Below are 20,204 nucleotides of genomic sequence, written 5' to 3' on the forward strand. Positions count from 1 at the left end.
GTTACTTCAAGATTTATCAAAAGCCTTTACTTGAACTTGACTCTGTTAGCTGAAGACAGGCATTATAGTTAGTGCATTAACAAGGCATTGTTTCCATGCCAGACCTGCTGAGTTTTTCCAGGTAATTCCGTTTTTGTTTTGGATTTCCAGCATCTGCAGTTTTTTTGTTTTTATCTGTGTTTAATTGACTGCCACTGCTCTTCAAGAAATGCCTACCTTGAAGAAGTTCTGTTCTTCTCTGCGACATCTATCACTGCTTGTTTGTCCCTTCAACCACACCAACCCCTTCCACTTCTCTCTCTCTCTCTCCCCACCCCCCCCCCCCCCCCCCCCCCGCCCAACACACCTTAAACCAGCTTATATTTCAACTCTTTCTTGGACTCGAACTCAAGTTCTGTCGAAGGGTCATGAGGACTCGAAACGTCAACTCTTTTCTTCTCTGCTGATGCTGCCAGACCTGCTGAGTTTTTCCAGGTAATTCTGTTTTTGTTTTGGATTTCCAGCATCCGCAGTTTTTTTGTTTTTATCTCTGTGTTTAATTGACTGCCACTGCTCTTCAAGAAATGCCTACCTCCTTGAAGAAGTTCTGTTCTTCTCTGCGACATCTTTTGATGATCTGCTTCTATCACTGCTTGTTTGTCCCTACAACCACACCAACCCCCTCCACTTCTCTCTCTCTCTCTCTCTCTCCCCCCCCCCCCACCCCAACACACCTTAAACCAGCTTATATTTCAACTCTTTCTTGGACTCGAACTCAAGTTCTGTCGAAGGGTCATGAGGACTCAAAACGTCAACTCTTTTCTTCTCCGCCGATGCTGCCAGACCTGCTGAGTTTTTCCAGGTAATTCTGTTTTTGTTATTGTTTCCATGAATATCACTGGCCCAAATGGTCTTACAGCAACCTAATTTTTTTCTTCAATTTCTTTCGTTTCTGCATCAAAGGTAAATGAGGTTGACCTCAGCGTAACTCATCAATGCAACGTCCACACGAATAAAAAACCAAGTCCCAGCACCATTATCATCATCCATTTTACCATAAGTCATGCCATGGGAGGTCCGCTAATTTTATTAATATTTTACAACAGGTTGTTTTAATTCCATTCGGGATCTTTTCGGCTTGGCCTTCTCTGGCCTTCTGAAACTCAAATCTTGCTGATTGAATAAAGCAATTTGTGTTTTGTTGGAAGGGGTTTGGTTTTGCTGATGAATAGCCATTTCTAAAATTACAACAAAAGAAATTCTACATAATCTCGGTCCTACTAAAATAATTATCTAAGATGTAGCTGCCATGACAGTTTTTCATCCACCCCACCTAGGTTAGCACCTTCCAAGTAATAAGCGATCTCCTATGAAAATATGATACCTCACATTTATCGGTGTAGAACTTTATTTGACAATTATTTTTCCCTTTCTGCAAGTTTATTAATAAACTCTTGTAATTTGTTGCACTCCTCCTCAGTGTTGACGAATCCCACAAAGTTTGTTAGCTGCAAATTTAGAATTTTTTTTTATTCCAAAGTTCAAATATTTCATATAAATTTGGAACAGTGGAACCAAGCATTGATCCTTGTGGAGCACCACTACCCAATCTCCACCACTGTGAACACCACACTGTGAATTCCCACTCTCTTCTTTCTGTCTTGAAGCCTGCTGGCAATCCATTCTGCTCCTTGACCCCCTGCCTCCACATTCTATACCCTTATCCATTAGTTTATTACAGGCACCTTATTAAAGAATTACCTGGAAAAACTCAGCAGGTCTGGCAGCATTGCCCAGACCTGCTGAGTTTTTCCAGGTAATTCTGTTTTTGTTTTGGATTTCCAGCATCCGCAGTTTTTTGTTTTTTGTGTTTTGTTTTTATCACCTTATTAAAGGCCTTTTGAAAATCCAGATAAATTACATCTCCTGCATTCCCATTGATTACTCTCTCTGACAACTCCTCAAAAAAATCCAACAAGGTTGGTCAAGCAAGACTTTCACTTTTGATATCTATGCTGATGATTTACTATTTTTTGTTTTTAGATGGTCTTCCATTACTTTCTTTAGTAAGATTTCCATTGTTATCCTATCACCAATGTTAAGCTGCCTGGTCTAAAATTCCCTACAAATATTCTGTCCTCCTTCTTAAAATATAAGTATTAGTTTAGCTATCTGCAGGGCCCCTGGCACTATCTTTCTAATGAATTGTTAAATATGTGTAGTAACGCTTCTTAACTGTTCGCTAATTTCTTTAAAATGCATTAATGCAATTCACCTGATCAGGAGTCTTCTCTTTTTGAGTTTGATTAGTTTATTTATTCAATACACCATTCCTTTTTTTATTTTAAATGCATGATCTCATTACTCATCTCATTGTCCAATGTCAAGTCCATCTGTTCTATTTCCCTGATACCAAAGCAAAATAATTATTTAATATTCCTGCCATCTCTCTATTATTACCTTTAGTATTTTTCTGTCTATCTGTTTAATTCCCAGTCCTGATATTTTTTCTGTGGATATATCTCAGTATTCCATATGTCTGGTTTCTCCCAACACATGATTGCCTCATGTTTTATTGTGGACACTGTGAATTGCTGCACAGTTTATATCAATTTAATAGCTTTTCCACTCACTTTATGTTTAACCATCTTTTTAGACTCCTATTCTATAACTCTATTTACTCCCTTGCCATCAATATCCTCCTACCTTGCCCTTCCTGTGGATCCCTCCCACCCCCATCTTACCAGCTCAAAGCCTTCGCAACCTCCGTATTTACCCATTCCTCTGGGACATGGTTCTCATCCCAGTACAGGTGGAGTCTGGTAGACAGAACATCTTCTTGGGCATCCCGTAGAAGTGCAGAGTGAGAACCGACGAAGCGGGACAGAGAAGTAAATGTTTTGCATGTGGAGAGGGCGAGGGCGTGGGGCGGGGCGGGGAATCTGACACTCGAATGGTGCCGGCCTGACAAAGATAATACACGATGTGACTCACGGTGAGCAATGCCACCGAAGTTTTTAAAAAAAAACAAAAAATATTACAGGTTTTTGACGCCAACGACTTGCATTTATGTAGCTCCTCTGACATTCGTCGCTTCGAGCTCACCGGCTGTAACTTTAAGAAATGCAACACCAGTGAATGAGAAAAATTCCTGCCCTTTACAGCTCTGCGAAATGGACTGGACCATTGCTGCTGCTGCTGCTGGGTCCGAGTCCCTGGAGCGCGTGCGCGTGCCGTGATGGTCGCGCGCGGCCGTGCACTCTCCGGGAAAGAGAAGGGGGGGGGGGGGGCAGTGGTAGAGAGAGAGAGAGCGCGCGGGGGAGGGAGCGAGGACCGCGGGCTCGCGCTGCAACACATTCCCAGGAACAAGGTTGAGAGACACAGAAAGAGGGAGAGAGAGAGAGAGAAAACCCGAGCTTCGCTGCAAACAATCCGCAAGCCTTTCAATGAATAATCTGAGGCCGGGATCTGGAGCGGACAAGAACATTGCAGAAATCAGGAGGTTTAGCTCTTGTTGTGCAGTGCGCTGTGCTTGAGGTAAATCACTGAACGGGCTCGTCGTGAGAGAGCGAGAGAGAGAGAGGGGTGGGGGGGGGGGGGGTGGGTGTTGGGGGGTAGCTTCCAAAAGATAGAGAGAGAGGAAAAGAGAGAAGCAAAGCCTTTGGTAGTGAGGCGCGGTACTGTAGTTACCATCGTTGATTTCTCCTCCCTCCAGCCCTCTCTCGCCGGGATCGGTCGCTGTCTATGGTGCTGAAGCTATCTGAGGGGCTCGGGCTGGCTGCGGTTCGCCGCCGCCGCCGCCACTCTTGTGCACCGAGCTTCGGTGCGTCCCGCTGCATTTAAATGCACAGCCTCTCTATACACCGTAGGCTGTAAGCGAGCCTTTAATGTGAAACCTTATTCCGAGGAGGCTCCGCGGCATGCACCCGCAATGTGAACGGCAGCACTTGTAAAAGCACGGACAACGTGCACTGAACTGAACACTTACAGTGCAATACCGGTCATTGTTTTTTTTGTTGCAATCTGCTTGTATTTTTATGCATTATTGAGAACTGTTTGTAAACCTCTGATGGTTTGTTCCCTTGTGCTTTCCATTTCTTCCAGCTAGTATGCATTATTACAGGCACAAATCAGGGCAAAGACCGCTATGTGGTTTTGTAATGGATTAGCTTCTAAATCCGCTGTCATAAAATCATGAATGATTTCGAATCTAAGTTTATATGAAGTGCTGTCTACTCCCCCCCTCCTCCCCCCTTGTGTTGGTATACACACATTTCCCTCAGCTATGTCCGGAATTGACATCTGCTGCTACTTCATTTATTATAATGATGCTGGCGCCTCTCTCAAATAATAATTATTTTTCTCTCTCCTTAGTGAAAAATCAGGAATCCGAGGGCATCTGGGGCAGATCTTGCTATGGCTCAAGGAAATAGTTATGGACAGAACGCCAGTAACAACGGCACGGCGGACGAATCACCTAACATGCTGGTGTACAGAAAGGTTGGCATGTGTGTGTGTGAGAGACTTGTGGCAGACGATGCAACCTCTTCCTAAAGCCACGACGCGCAGCACGTTGTTTGGGTCCGATGATTTTTAGGTTGTGGCTGGGACGAGTAAAATAGTAATTTAGCTCGGGTTGCTGTATTCCCAGCATGTCCCCTGGTGATTGAGGGATCGGTTTAAGCTGCGTGTTGATTATTGCAATTCTGAACAGATGTAGAGAATGTTTTTAGAGGCCATTTATCGGACTACGTGTGTGTGTGCAAACGCTGTCGGAGCCTGGGGCTTGTCGGCGGCGGTCGCAACCCTGCGGGCGTAGTAGACCGATTTCTGGTGACGAATCTGGAGTGACAGGTGGCAAAGCAAATGTGAGCCAGAGCTGGCACAGCTCTTAATGTCGCCACATGCCCACAAATACGGGGCTGTAGCTAGCACGTGCGCTACGTGAACTTGAAATGGTGAGCTTGGACAAGTCCGGCTGCACCAGAGCTTTCTACCGTTGAGAATCAGTACGCTTGCGATAGAGGAAGGCCATTGTGTTGTACTCAAGAAGGCGTTCGATGAGGTGCCACATAAAAGGTTATTGCACAAGATAGGCGCTAACGGTATTGGGGGTAATGTGATTGGGGGCATGGATTGAGGATTGGTTAACAGAAGATAGAGAGTCGGGATTAATGGGTCTTTTTCAGGTTGGAAAGAAGTAACTAGTGGAGTGCCTCAAGGATGCTGATGATACAAAATAGTTGTGAAGGCATGTTGTAATGAGGACATAAAGAATCTGCAAGGGGATATAGACAGGTTGAGTGAGTGGGCAAAAACTTGGCAGAAAAGTCGTGAGGTCATGCACTTTGGTAAGAAGAATCAAAAGATAGACTGTTATATAAATGTAGAGAGACTTCAAAAAAGTGCAGCACAGAGGGATCTGGGTGGTCTTGTGCATGAAACACAGAAAGTAAGCAAACAGGTGCAGCAAGTGATTAAGAAGGCAAATGTGGCCTGTATTGCTAGGATGTTGGAGTTTAAAAATAGGGAAGTCTTGTTATAACCGTACAGGGTATTGGTGAGGCCACACCTGGATTATTGAATACAGTTTATAGTACAGTCCCTGTATTTAAAAAAGGATATACTGGCATTGGAGATAGTCCAACAGAGATTCACTAGGCTGATTCCTGGAATGAAGGGGTTGACTTACCAAGAACAGCTAAACAGGTTAGGCCTTTATTCATTAGCATTTAGAAGAATAAGAAGTGATCTTATTGAAATGTACAAGATTCTGAGGTGACTTGACATGGTAGATGTTGAGAAGATGTTTCCCCTAGTGGGGGAATCTCAAACTAGGGGAAATAGTTACAGAATAAAGGGCACTCAGTTAAAATTGAGATGTGAAGGAATTTCTTCTCTCAGAGGGTAGTAAATGTCGGGAATTCTCTACCCCAGAGAGTTGTGGAGGCTAGATCACTGGAAGTATTTAAAGAGGATGTAGATAGATTTTTGAAATACCGGGGAGTTGAGGGCTATGAGGAGTTGGCATGAAAGAGGAGTCGAGGCCTGAGGCAGATCAGCCATGATCTTATTGAATGGCAGGGCAGGTTTGAGGGGCTGATTGGCCCACTCCTCCTATTTCTTATGTTCTTATGAATTACATTTGCATTTTTGGAGCAAGGTTTTGCACAACTGCTGTTTCTACTGTAGAGTGTTAATGTTCTTTATCACTGATGAGGGTGTTTAAAGTAGCAAAGGCATTTATATTCTGGAAGAAAAGTTTTTATTGATGAACTTAAACATTTTTGAATTTTAGTTTTTAAGTACCAGATCAAGGAAATAATTTGCAGATAGCTTAATTTAACTGAAATGTAGGCTGGCTTTAGAAGGGAACTGCCTGCCCCAGTAGTAGTAGTCTTCCAAAGCCACAGTGATCACTGATTGTTGATCAGAAATTATGCAGAATTTGAGTTGGAATTCATAGGTAGATCATAGGAATTGGGACATTGCAGATTTAGAAAGAAAACATTCAATAGTAAACACAGCTGTTATGCAGCTCTTTGCATTTTCTTAAGAAGTGAGCTGTATTTAATTTATTGCTTGTTTCATACTTTCACACATCTTTCCCTTAGTGAGGAAGGATTAACAGCTTATTATCAACCAATTGAACTATATCATGAACATTTCTTCCGTGGTTAAAAGTACTGGAGTGGGATTTGAACATGAGACTTTTGGTTTAGAGGCAAAACTTATTGAGTCAAAGACCTCCTGTGATTTATTGCTGTCTATTTTTCATTAGTTTGTAAAGGCAATTGAAGCAGAAATATGGTCAATTTACGTAAATCTCAAAAGAGTACTGCACTGCGTAATCATATTCAATGTTTCTGTTTTAACATGCATTGGTACAAATGATTAATGAAATATATAAATAGTAGCATTTTTTAACATCAGTCAGTAAAATAAAGCCCAATATCACTGCTCACAGTACCAAGTGACTCACTTGTAGATATGCTGCCTGTCAATGACCAGCATATAACCCCTGTTGACAAAAACAGAGAACATTAAGATGGATGTTTCCTTCGTCTGATAAGAGGTAATTAATAACAATTCCTTTGTAGAATTTCACGACTGTCAACCAAAAAGATCCGCTTCTGCAATTTTCCTGCCAATGATTTTGAGAAACCTGATAACTTAGTGGGAATAGTAGATAAGAGGTAAACCACAAAACAAAATGATGCTTTTACACTTCATAAGCAGATGAAAAGCTGCTTAACTGGTGTAAATGACTAACATTGTTCTAATCCAGCTGTGACGTGCACAAAACTGCGTTGTTTACAATTGGATAAAATATTTGGAAAGCTCACTTTACTGCCAGACCTAAGGATGCCCCAGTAGATGGCAGCATGGAGATGCTGTAATCATACTGAAGAGCGAATGAATGAATTTCCATGAGCAACAAATAACCAGTCTTTTTCAGAGTGAAATGGTTATATATGGGAATGCATTTGTATTTGTTGTTTCAAATTTGTTATAGTACACCTGAGATAATATGGTTAATACATTTGTTTATAATTCCTAAATTGCAATTTACTGTATAAACATATATATATAATAGTGAAGGGTGTCGTTCACATATCAGAATTGAAGCTAATAATTTCCTATAGATCTGAATGTAGTGTAGTGATAAATTAATATTCATGTAAACCATATAACGTTTTCAATTTGACAATATTTACTAAATTATGTAATCAAAAAAGCATACCTAACTGAAACCATGTAAATCAATGAGAATTTCAAGTTGGACTTAAGTAATGGTTATTTTTCAATATTGTACAATACACTTCTTATAATATGTGAAGCAAAATATCTTATGCACTTTTCAATTTCCTTTCTTCTTCTGAAGATGTTGACATATGCTCATTTCCAAGAGTATTCAAATCGACAAATGGATAAATTAATGAATGAACACCTTCTTGGGACATCCAGTGAGGATGGTGTAGAAGAAATTCTCTAAAGATTACCTGAAATCTGACCTTAAGTTGGAGTTTGTACTCAAGAAAAGACACGGATAATTAAAACACAAACCTTAAATAAACAAAACATTCCTTACCAGGAATAGAAAACTAGCCATTAAAACCACAGTTCCAAATATAGCATATTAAAAGGGTAAGAAAGATGCCCTACCTTATCTGGACTTATGTGAAAACCTTTTGTTAGAACTCAGTAGCTAGGTCATAAACAAGTGACATGGGAAGTCTAGGTACTAGTGCTTCATTCATTTGGAGGCTATCAGGTGTACCAGCAAGGCCATGTGAGATGATTGACATCAGAAAGGTTGAACTCTCCAATACAAATCTCATTTAGGTTTATTAGTAGAATTGAGTTTATTTATTTGGAAGTTAATGGTATATAAGATAGTATTTTTGACACTGAAGTTCAGTTTTTTGTTCTCAGCCTTCAACCCTTAGTTATTAGTTTAGCTGTTTTTTTAGTAGTTCTTAGAGTAAACTTTTTAGAAGAAGCCATGGGAGTTTCTGTCATATGCATGCAGAAGGGTGCCTATGAAATCAAAATACATTTTCATTAAAGAGGGAAAGGTTACAAAAGTTATACTAGCCAGTTAGAGCCAGATGCAAGTGTGCTACTTAAATACACAAGTTTCTTTGAGGAAGGTGAGATTTAAATCAGCAATGTGGATGACTCTTAACTATCCTCTGTAAAGGCCTAGCAAGCCACTTAGTTCTACTAAATTGCTACGACAAACTATAATGAGAACACAACTGGGTGAACCACATAGCATCAACCTAGACATCGGATTTGGACACGGCAAAGGCACACCCTGCCAATTTGGTTCTGAAAAATCCTCTTCACGAACATCTGGGGGCTTGTGCCAACATTGGGAGAGCTGTCCCACATTCCAGTCAATCAACAGCCTGACATAGTCATAATCACAGAATAAAACCTTTCAGGCAACATTCCAGTCTACTCCATCATCATGATGAGCATATTCTGTCTTTTGGCAGGACAGAGCCACCAGAGATGGCAATCATGAGGGAGTGGTCCTGGGAATCCTCAAAATTGACTCTGGAGACTATGAAGTCTCATGGTGTTGGGTCAGACGTAAGCAAGGAAACATCCTGCTGATTATTACCTACTGCTCTCACTCAGCTAATGAATCAGTACTCTTCCAAGTTGAATACCACTTGAAAGAAGCACTGAGGATAACAAAGGCACAGAATGCACTGTGGATAAGGGAATTCCATGTCAATCACCACGAGTAGCTTGGTAGCACCACTGCTGACTGAGCTTGCTGAGTCCTAAAGGACATAGTTGACAGACTGCATCTGTAGCAGTGGCAAGAAAACTAACTCAAGGGGAAAACCTATTTGACCTCTCCCTCACAAATCTATTTGTCACAGAAGTAACTGTCCAAGACAATGTTGGTAGGAGTGACCTGTGCACAGGCCTTGTGGAGATAAAAGTTCCATCTTCACACGGAGGACACCCTCTATTGTTTGTGGCATTACCACAATGCTAAATGGGAATGATTCACAACAGATTTAGCAGTACAAAACTGAACATCCATGAGGTGAGGTGGACCATCAGTAGTAGCAGAACTATCAAGGCTACGGACCAACCCTGGTGCATTCAGGAGTGCAAAAGTGAGGGCCAGGAGCAGCACCTTGATACCTGAAAATGAGGTACCAATCTGGTGAAGCTACAGCACAGGCCTATATGCATGCTAAACGGTGGAAGCTGCATGCTTTAGAGTTGAATGATCCCACAACCAATTGATTAGAGCAGAGCTCTGCAGTTCAGTTGCATCCAGTAGTGAATAGCTGTGCAAAAATTAAACAAATAATGGGAGGAGGAGGCTTCATAAGCATTCCCATCCTCTGTGATAGTGGTGCCCCGATCATGAATGCAAAAGGCACAGTTGAAGCGTTTGCAACCATTTCATCCACGAATGCTGAGTAGGTGATACATCTCAGCCTGCTCATGAGGACTCCACCAGTCTCCACCAGACATTAAGAAACAGCTGAGTACACTGGATACACAGAAGCTATAGACCTCAACATCCTGGTTGCAGTGCTGAAGATTTGTGTTCCAAAACTAGTGGCACCACTAACCATGCTAATGCAGTACTCCTACAACTCTGATATGTATCCAACAAAGTGGAAAATTACCCAGGTACGTCCTGTTCACAAAAAAGAGGACAAATCCAATCTGGTCATTTGCTGCTCATCAGTTTACTCTTAATCATCAGCAGATTGATGGAAGGTGTTGTTGACATGCTATCATTTGACTCTTATTCACCAATCATTTACTCATTCATGCTCAGTTTGAATTCCACCAGTACCACTCAACTTCAGACCTCACTTCAGCCTTGGTCTAAACATAGCCAAAAGAACTGAATTCCAGAGGTGCGATGAGAATGATTTCCCCTGACATCATGGCAGCATTTGACCAAGTCTTGCATCAAGGAGCCATAGTAAAATGGGAATCATTTGGAAAGCTCTTCACTGGCTGGTCATACCTAACACGAAGGAAGATGGTTGTGGTTGTTGTCCCAGGACATAGCTGCAGGAGTTCCCCTGGGCAATGTCCTCGGCCCAACCATCATTGACTGCTTCAATAATGACCTTCCTGCCATCATAAGCTCAGAAGTGGAGATATTTTCTGATGATTTCCAAATGTTCAGCACCAGTTGCAGCTCCTCAGATAATGAAGTGGTTCATGCAGACATGGTGCAAAACCTGGACAACATTCAGTTTTGGGCTCATAATAGCAAGTAATATTTGTGCTACACAAATATCAAGCAATGATCATTTCCTACAAGAGAGAATCTAACCACCTCCTTTTGACATTCACTGGCATTACTAGTCATTGGATGCTTAATCATCAAAATCCTGCAGTCACCATTGAGCAGAAACTTAACTATGGTTAAAACAACAGGTCAGAGGCTATGACTCAACTTCTGATTCCCCAAAGCATTTCCACCAACTACAAGGCAGAAGTCAGAAGTATAATGGAACAATCTACACTTCACTGCATGACTGTAGCTCCAACAACACTCAAGAAGATCCCGAATGAAGAAGCTCACTTGATTGGCAGCCCATCCATCACCTTAAACGTTTATTCCGCCCACCACCAATGCATGGTCGCAGTATGTATCACCCATAAGATGCACTGCAGCAACTTGCTGAGGTTTCTTTGACAACACCTCCAAAAACCTTGACCTCTACCACCAGAAGAGCAAGGGCAGCAGACGCATGGGGGCCACCACCACTTGTAAGTTCTCTTTAAAAGTCACACACCATCCTGACTTGGAAATATATCATTGTTCCTTCGGTGCTGGGTCAGAATCCTGGAGTGGCACACTGTGGGTGTACCTATACCACACAGACTGCAGTGCTTTGAGAAGGAGGCTCACCACTATATTCTGAAGGGCATTTAAGGGTGGGCAATGAATGCTGGCCTTGCCAACAACACCCACGCCTGTGAAAGAATAAAAAAATACACCTAATTCAGATACAGCTCCAGGAAGGTGAATTTACCCAGGAGAAACAGACAGCACCTCTATGAATTGAGGTTAATCATGCTGACATATCAGGAGGATAACACTATCCTACCAGAGGTAGACGAGGTAATCAGTTCACTCACACCTGCTCCTAAGGAGGATGTCATTTCAGTATAAGCATATAGATTTAAAATACTTGATAGACAGCATATATAAAACTGTTAACTCATCTTCAACCTGAGGAATCTGATCCTAAATTAATCTGTCACATTATATCAATCATAAATATTGACCTCGATTGTAAATTTATTGTTAGTGACCAATTCATGCTGAATTACGTTACTGAACTGTTATTGTAACTTCTGTTATTTATTTCATTAATTAAGCCCATTTACTAATCACTTGCATATTCAAGGGTTAAGTGCTACTAACTAGGATTTGAAAATTAAAAATTGTTAGCTCATAACTTTGTTGTCTGAATTATTTTTTGATACTGTGTATACTTGTGTAAAAATCAAGTTTCTGAGACCAAATTTTTAGCCAAAAAATAGGGAGTTGACTTATACATGAGTAATATTTTCAAGGGGTTCAAATCCACTTTCTCCCATTGTCTTGCTACCTAATTGTTTACAGTAGTATCAGCTGATCACAGATCTGCCAAGTCAGAGACTGTTCCCACCACCACCTCACCCAAAACTAGCACAAAAGGAACCAAGAAGTATTTTTATTATTCTGTGTAGATATAAGGAGCTGAACAGCTGCCTTTGAATGAGTAGGTTTGCACCAAGGTGAGGTTGATTTCAGTAGCAATCTGGTGATAAATAGGAGTCCGAAATTTTTGGCCAAAAGTCGGGAGTCGACTTATACAGAGATATATGCAAACTTAAGGATTTTTTGGTCGAAGGTCAGGGGTCAGCTTTTACATGAGATTGACTGCTACTCGAGTATTTACAGTAATTACAAACAAGGGTTAATTCACTCAGTAGCTTGTGCAGATACTGATTGGACGTTATCAGTATAAATGCTAATTGAATCCAATCTGATTGATGTAAAACAGTTTGGTGAGATAAATGTCGACATCATTAATTCCTAGGCATAAATTAAGTGATAAAACCCCAACAGTTCCTATAGAAGGAACAATGGTGAAGGAGATCAATATTCACCTGATACCCTTGTGAAAATTTTTGTTGCGGTTTCGAGTTCATTGTTCTTACAGAATTAGGTTGAGGCTTCCACAAGTAGACCTTCAGGGCTACTGGCAGAAGTCAGATTGAGGTTGCCAAACTGAGTCAGAAGTGGCTGCAACCTCTGCAATCCCCCTTAATCTTCCACTTAGCATTTTAAATTATTGCTACTAGCTGTATAAACTTTGGCCTTCATTTCAGTGACTAATCCCTGTTCTGAATGAAAATATACTATTTTCATTTCTATTCTTCAGGCTTAAAACTGCACAACTATAAGTTCATTGGCCTTTAAGAAGGTCTTCACAATCCTCTGCAATTTTTTAACAAGTACATTTTTCTCCTTTTTCACTATTTCCCTTTCATTTTTGACTATGGAACAGACTAAAGAGTAACAGAAATGATTAAAAGGTCCATTACCACTTTCCACTGGCCTTTATTGACATCTAATTTTTCAGGAAAACTAACCATGCTGAGGAAATTATATTCCAGCTTCTGCATGTTATGTAGGATTGCATATTCATGAAGGTATTCTAAGGAAATAATATCTTCAAGTGAGGCGAGGTGGTTCATTTCTATGATTTTTGGCTTCTTCTTAGCCCGTCACTGTGTTGTTGCCTGGTAACATGAAGCAGGCTATGCATTACCCTGCATATATAAAATGTGCACAAAAAATCCACTGAAATAACAGCCTAGCAAATAAGTGCTACATTTTTATTTTTGGGATATTGAGGGGAAAACAATGTTTAAATTAATATGAGATACTTGCACCATGTACCTAAAGATGACCTAAATCAGGCAATGGTTGTGTCCAAGATGTCAATGCTATAGGAATAATGAACTAATTAATTTGTACTATACTTGGATAAATATGGCAATTTATGAATATCTACATTTTATAAATCAGCATACAATGTAGTGACTTTGGTGCGCAGTCTGTTGTATCGGTGCTGGGACTTTGAAGGAGCAAATCGCCTAGCCACCCTCTCCTTGTAGCCCTGCACATTCTTATTTTTCGGATAAAAATCCAATTCCTTCTTGAATGCCTCAATTGACCCTGGCTCCACCACACTGTCAGTCACCGAATTCCAGATCCTAATCACTTGCTGAGTGAAGATTTCCTCATGTCGCCATTGCTTCTTTTGCCAATTACCTTAAACCTGTGCCGTCTTGTTCTCGATCCTTCTAGCAATGGGAACTGTTTTTTTGCCTATCTACTCTGTCCAGATCCCTCATGATTTTGAATACCTCTTAGCAATTTCTATAATAAAGTCCTTTTACCGGAAATACTGGACAAAATCAAGAAGCTGCACTAAGATATAATGGGCCTGATAAGTTCACCACAGAATTCCAAACTTTGATGAAAGGCTGCAAAACCTCTATTAAATCTCCTCTTAACCTTCTCTTCTTCAAGGAAAACCGTCCCAACTTCTCCAATCTATGAAACTGAAGTTCCACATCCCTAGGACCATTCTTGTGAAATTTTTCTACACTCTCTCCAATGCCTTTACACTCGTCCTAAAATTTGGCATCCAGAACAGGATGCTATACTGCAGTTGAGACCGAACCAGTGTTCTATGCAAGTTTAAGATAACTTCCTTGCTTTTACACTCTATGCCCCTATTAATAAAGTCCAGGATGCTGTATGCTTTATTAATCACTCTCTTAACCTGTCCTGCCACCTTCAATGATTGATATGCATGTACACCCAGGTCCCGCTGCTCTTGCAACCCCCTTAGAATTATACATTATAATTTATATTGTCCATCTGCGTTCTTCCTACCAAAATAAATCACTTCACATTTTTCTGCATTAAATTTCATCTGCCATTTGATTTCCCATTCCACCAAACTTTTTAGGTCCTTTTAAAGTTTTACATGATCTTCCTCACAGTTCACAATACTTCAAAGTTTAGTATCATATGCAAATTTTGAAATTCTGTCCTGCACACCAAGGTCTAGATCATTAGAGGAGCAGGGGACCTTACACCGACCCCTGGGAATCTCCACAATAAACTTCCTTTAACCTGAAAGACATCCATTAACCAATACTCTCTGTTTCCTGTCACTCAGCCAATTTTGTATACATGTTGCTACTGTCACCTTTATTCCATGAGCTATAACTTTGCTCACAGTTAATACTAAATCTTGCTGTTATATTTTGCTATGTCTTGCATTGACCACTAGGTGACCTCTGATACAAGATTATCGGTTAAGTTGTTATTTCATATTAGCTTCATAAACCATTACGTGGTTAGCATATAATTCAATCCTTTTAGCAACCCTAGTTAGTAGCTCTGTTTCTGTTTTCCCATCATCATTTTGTGAATCAGGAACCCTCTGTCAAACTCATTCAGCCTTTTGTTTCAAGCCTTCTAAACATCAAGGTTTTAGCAAGCATCACTTTAAATTAATATTGAAATAAACATATTAACAAAATACTTAGCACTAAAGCAGCATTTATAGAAAATCAGTTTTTTTTTGCACTCTTTCTGCGTTACTGTAGTTTTCATTTGTTCCATAAAAACTGGGTTCCAACTATGGCATTAACATTTTCTCCAGTGTGCAAATCAGTGATGAAAATTAAAACTTGATGATACCAATTTTCAGGTTAAAATGTTCAAGCAAAAGCACAAGTGTACTTCTATAACTTGATTAGACTTCTGTTCTACATCAATGTTGTCCGGTAGGAATCACATGTGTGACTATGGCAACGCTGTTTTAGCCACAGTCACTGATTTTAGTGGAAAATTGCCTTGCCAAAGACAGGCAAATGTGCTTCCTGTGTATATTTACTTGACAAACAACCATCACCATTCAGTGCAACACTTTGCAGCCTTTCATCAAAGTTTGGAATTCTGCGGTGAACTTATCAGGCCTATTATATCTTAGTGCAGCTTCTAGATTTTGTCCAGCATTTGCAGTAAAAGGACTTTATTAAAGACATTGCTAAGAATATTGACGCACAAAACGAGCCAGACCAGATCCACCCTGCTCTCCATATGGAATGTGGTTGAATGCTGCTTGTCCTTGCTTTGTTGGAAATGTGTTTCATTGTCTGTGCTTCCCTTCTTTTGCTGGCTTGGTGTTCTTATTCTGATTGGTCAGGCTGACCATGATGACAGCTCCCTTCTTCACATATGACACAAGTCTGCTGTTTCCACTTGTGTCACCCACGTTTTAGCAGATCACCAATGAACAGTAATCTAGAAAGTAAAGCACACACAAGGATGAAAAAAAAAACACAGCATGCTTTGCTTCTTTGTCTTACTGTTTTACCAGTAAACACCAAAAAGTTTAAAACACACATGCATACACAGTGTGAATATGAGTAGGGGGATCACATGTCCCAGGCTGGAGTCTATTACTCATGTTTTGTTTACAAATCAGAAGTATAATTAGTCACATTTGGATTCCCAGTTAATCACAGTTGTCTGATGCGAAAAGGTTAGGACAACATCATTTTAGATCTTGCTATTTTTTTCACCTGTATTTTTATTCTACTTTCCTATATATAGTACACTAGTCAGGTTCCCAGTGCAACTATTGAAATAGACAAGGAATTTCTGTGTTTTCACAATCTGTGGGATCTCAAAAGCCAGTGGAAATTGCAAAAAATGGCACATAACTTGGGAGCCGTTCTTGGAGAATATCAGTGGTCATTTTGTGGTAGAATGCACATGTCTGCTGTATATTTTGTTTCTGTTTCTGCTTCTTCTGCTTTAGTTGAGTCGGCATCACAGACTAATACCCGTATTCTGACAACATTTATATGGGTAGTGCTAGCTACACCAGGCATGACCTGCTGAAATGGTAGTCCTGATAATGATAAATTTTAAATGGAAATAATCTAAGAATGGGGTTTGATGATTACACTTGATGGGGCTGTGACTTATGTCCTTTGTCAGCTTGTTCCACTGAAAGATTGTTGATGCACTGTCTTGGAAACAAAAGATCTTTGTTGTTTTGTATGAATGGCTACCTCGTGTTTTGACATTGCCGGAGGGCACAAGGTACTTGTTTCTGTCAATTCCCACCAGACATTCCATACTTTAAAGAACATAGTCAGTCTACTTTTTTCTCCCTCGTTTGCCGAAGTGATTCCTATTCCAAATCTTTGATCAAGGATGTGACACTGGTGTATATTGATTTGTGCAGCACGTTTTTGAATTGCTTCAATCTTATTTATATCTCTCGCCATATAAGGAAGGTAGTTTATGTATGTCAATAAGATTAAAGATCCCAACACAGTTCCCTGGGGGACTTGGATGTCTTCTGTTGTAAGGAAATGCCCGATCCAATTTAATAATGGACCCCTGATTCCATAGTGATGAAATTTAGACAAGAGCTTTTCATGAGATACTGTGTCAAAGGCTGTTGAGAAATCTAGTATAGCTATGTGAGTAGTTTCATCTCTTTTGGGACTTGTAACTAGGTTATTGACAGTCTGCAAAAGTTATGTTTCAGTGAATCCTTTCAACTGAAAACCATGCAGGCTATCTGCCAGGATATTGTGAGCTTCAAAGTGCTTCATGACATGAGAGTGAACAATATGTTCAAGCAATTTGCAAATGACACTGTTGAGAAATACTGGTCTTTTATCTACTTTAATGAGTATGCCACTTGTCTTGTCTTCATGGGTCTGGTAAGTAAGTTGATTGACCCTTGAAAAAGATTGGACAATATTGGAGCCAGCTCATCAGCTGCTAACTTTAAAATCTGGGGAGGGATTTCTTCTGGACCCAGAGCTTTATTTGGATTTATTTCTTGCAGTGATGGTAGATCAGTGGAGGCACTCAAAGTTCCACACGAGCGGAGTTACTGTGTGCGTAAGTACATATAGTAGAGAGTTGGTAGCATATAATTGCTTGAAATTGGCAAAGACTTGTGGATACAGCCTGAAAGGGTGAGGGCTTGGTCCGGTACCCAAATAAGCCTCAAGAGTCCGATGTCTTGTTCAAATGAGTGATCTTCATTACTAGCATGCAAGGAAAAGCCCCACTCTCAAGATTAGGGATTCCACAGTACAATGTTTGAGCAGTCAATTTACACAGTTACAAAAAGTTCACTTGACCAGCTGCTTCGTCTTTAATTGGATCTTTCCACCTTATTTCCCTGATCTCATCTTTCCTTAATCACATTGTTATGTTTCTTTGTCTCACACCCCTCCCGGCTGATCTTGTCCTCTCTTAATTAAATCCTTCATATGACTCATTGGGTGGAATTTTCCGTGCCTGTTGGCATCAGGCATCATGGCGGGTGTGAGCGGACAATATGGCAGGAAGGCCAAAAATTGGTTTCATGCCATCGTGAAACTAGTTTGCAATCGTCTGCTCCACACATCAACGGTGGGCTGTGTTCCTCACTGCTGCACATCAAGAACTTCATATTGATATGTCTGCATATTATTATAATCCCTACTCGTTGGAATCAGCCACCCACGTCAAATGTACTGCCCACATCGGTGGGAAAACATGCTGGTACAGAACACGCCTTGACAAGTGTGATGTGCAGAAGTCGGGACTTACCGTCAGGGCCTTGCTCACATCGCAGACACCTGAGGAGCAGAAGATGCTGGAGCCCTACAGCAACCAGGTCCTGGAGGAACATCAATCATGGATTCTCATGGATGTGAAGCAGCTCATGGAAGGTGGAAGGTCACAGTCGAGGGTCTGCTTTGGGACATTAGCGTCTTGGCCATGGTCTGCTTCGGATGATCGTTGAGGGGGCTGGTTTGACTGGGAGAGGAAATTGTAGCAGGGTGGGTGGGAGAGGAAGGTGCATCGGTGGGGGAGGGGGGGTGGGGGTGTTGAGGTGAGGTGCGGGGGGAATGATGGTGTTGGTGGGGGTTGAGGTTGGGAGGGGAGGCACGATGCTGTTGTGGGGGGTGAGGTTGTGGGGAGAGGAGTACAGGGGGAGGAGGGTGTAACAGGGAGAATACGGCAACTGGGGAGGGAGGTGTAAGAGGGGAGGAAAGTGTAAGGGAAGGAGTTCAGAAGAGGTAAAGAGTTCGAATGGGGGAAGGACTTTGGGTGGAGGAAGGAGTTCGGAGCAGGGGGAATGAGTCCATGGCAAGGAAGGAGTCCAAAAGTGGGAAGGAGTCTGGGGGGAGGAAGGAGTTTGCAGGGGGAAGGAGTTCGCAGGGGGGTATGGAGTAAGGCTGAAGGAAGGAGAAATGGGGGGTTTCCAGGTGAATGTGCATGGGAAGGGACTGTGGAGTTGATGACTGCCTCTTGCAGAGTGAAATGAGGATGCACATGGTAGGAGGGAATGGTGAGAATGAGAGAGGCAGAGTGACCTGGTAGGGTGGGAAGGTGAGGATGTGACAGTAGCGATAGAAGGAACGGAGAGGATGGTTAGTGGGGATTTGGAGATAGACACGCACACTTGGGGTGGGAAGGAGGAGGTCAGGGAGGTCAATGTGGATAGGCATGGGTTTCTAGGGAAGGCAGCAAACATACACGTTTACCTGGACATCCTGGAAAGAAAAGGGTCCTGGCTGATAGATGACAATGGAGAGATGGAAGGTGGCGCCAGGGGGTCGACAGTGATGGGGGAATGGACATGGGTGACTTGGGGAGGGGAAAGGGCGGGGGAGATGAAGACATACTTTACCAATACTATGCTTCTAAAATCGAAAATGAATGGGGCCTCGTGTTGGGTGGGAACAAGTGCTGCATGGGAGTGCGATCAGTGGGTAGGCGGAGATGTAGGTCAGCTCAGATGGACAACTGAAGGAGAACCCCAGCAGGCAGCATTGAAAATGCTCAGGATCATGGGATGAGTGTAATGGAGGGAGGACCTGCATGCATGGTAGAGTGCTTGCACAAGGCTCTGAAAGGCCCTGCCATACACCTCTCCCTCCAGATTCATTCATGGTCTGGCTTCGTGCAGTTGAACTACTAGTAGAGGGGGTGCAGGGGGAGGACAAGTGAAGCCTGTAAATGAAGCTGAAAGACACCATTACACTTTATTCAGTGAAAGTGAATATACTTTCAGATTATAAATTGACAAAATGTGTTCACCTATGCAACCATTTCTGCTCAGAAATTCTTAACCTTTCTGGGCCTAACACTTCTAGGTGCTGCCCTGACATCCACAGCAATGGTGGAGACAGCCTGTGCAATGGTTGGCCCTGTTGCCTCTAATGAATTTAGAGTGCATCCTCTGGAGAGGCAGGGCCTTGAGGGCCCTGGCTTGCTTTGGCTGTCCTCCTATGGGCCAGCTGCTCCCTCTGCAGTGACAAAAGACAAGATTGAGGGGGTCACAGGCAAAGGGGACTTGGAGGTAAAGGACAGCCTCTCAGATTCCTGAGTGGATGTCCCAGGGGTGTCCAGCTGCTGCTCTTTCTCCCTTTGGGTGGCCAAGGGCCCGGCCTAACTCCTTGAGGGGAAGAAGCACCTGGAGGGACGTCAAGGTGCCCCGGTTCCCTCTTGCGTTGCCACTGGCCATCACTATGGGCTGCAGATCTACGCGCATATCCGTGTTCTGCTTACCAGCATCCCCATGGCATCCGCCATCCTTCTCATGGAGACCTCCAAG

General features: G+C 41.9%; 1 protein-coding gene across 1 annotated transcript in view; it reads left to right on the plus strand.

The window, feature by feature from the left end:
- Nucleotides 1–3,427: 3,427 nt before the first annotated feature.
- The window catches only part of LOC121273535 (regulator of G-protein signaling 7), a 464,890-nt gene continuing 448,113 nt past the window's right edge, over nucleotides 3,428–20,204 (plus strand). Inside the window, exons 1-2 of the mRNA XM_041180714.1 lie at nucleotides 3,428–3,516; nucleotides 4,354–4,479. Coding sequence (XP_041036648.1) covers nucleotides 4,396–4,479 — 84 coding nt within the window. The 5' untranslated portion in view covers nucleotides 3,428–3,516; nucleotides 4,354–4,395. The remainder of the gene's footprint in view (nucleotides 3,517–4,353; nucleotides 4,480–20,204) is intronic.

Source organism: Carcharodon carcharias, chromosome 2 (genome assembly GCF_017639515.1).
Source record: "Carcharodon carcharias isolate sCarCar2 chromosome 2, sCarCar2.pri, whole genome shotgun sequence".
NCBI classification, from domain to species: Eukaryota; Metazoa; Chordata; class Chondrichthyes; order Lamniformes; family Lamnidae; genus Carcharodon; species Carcharodon carcharias.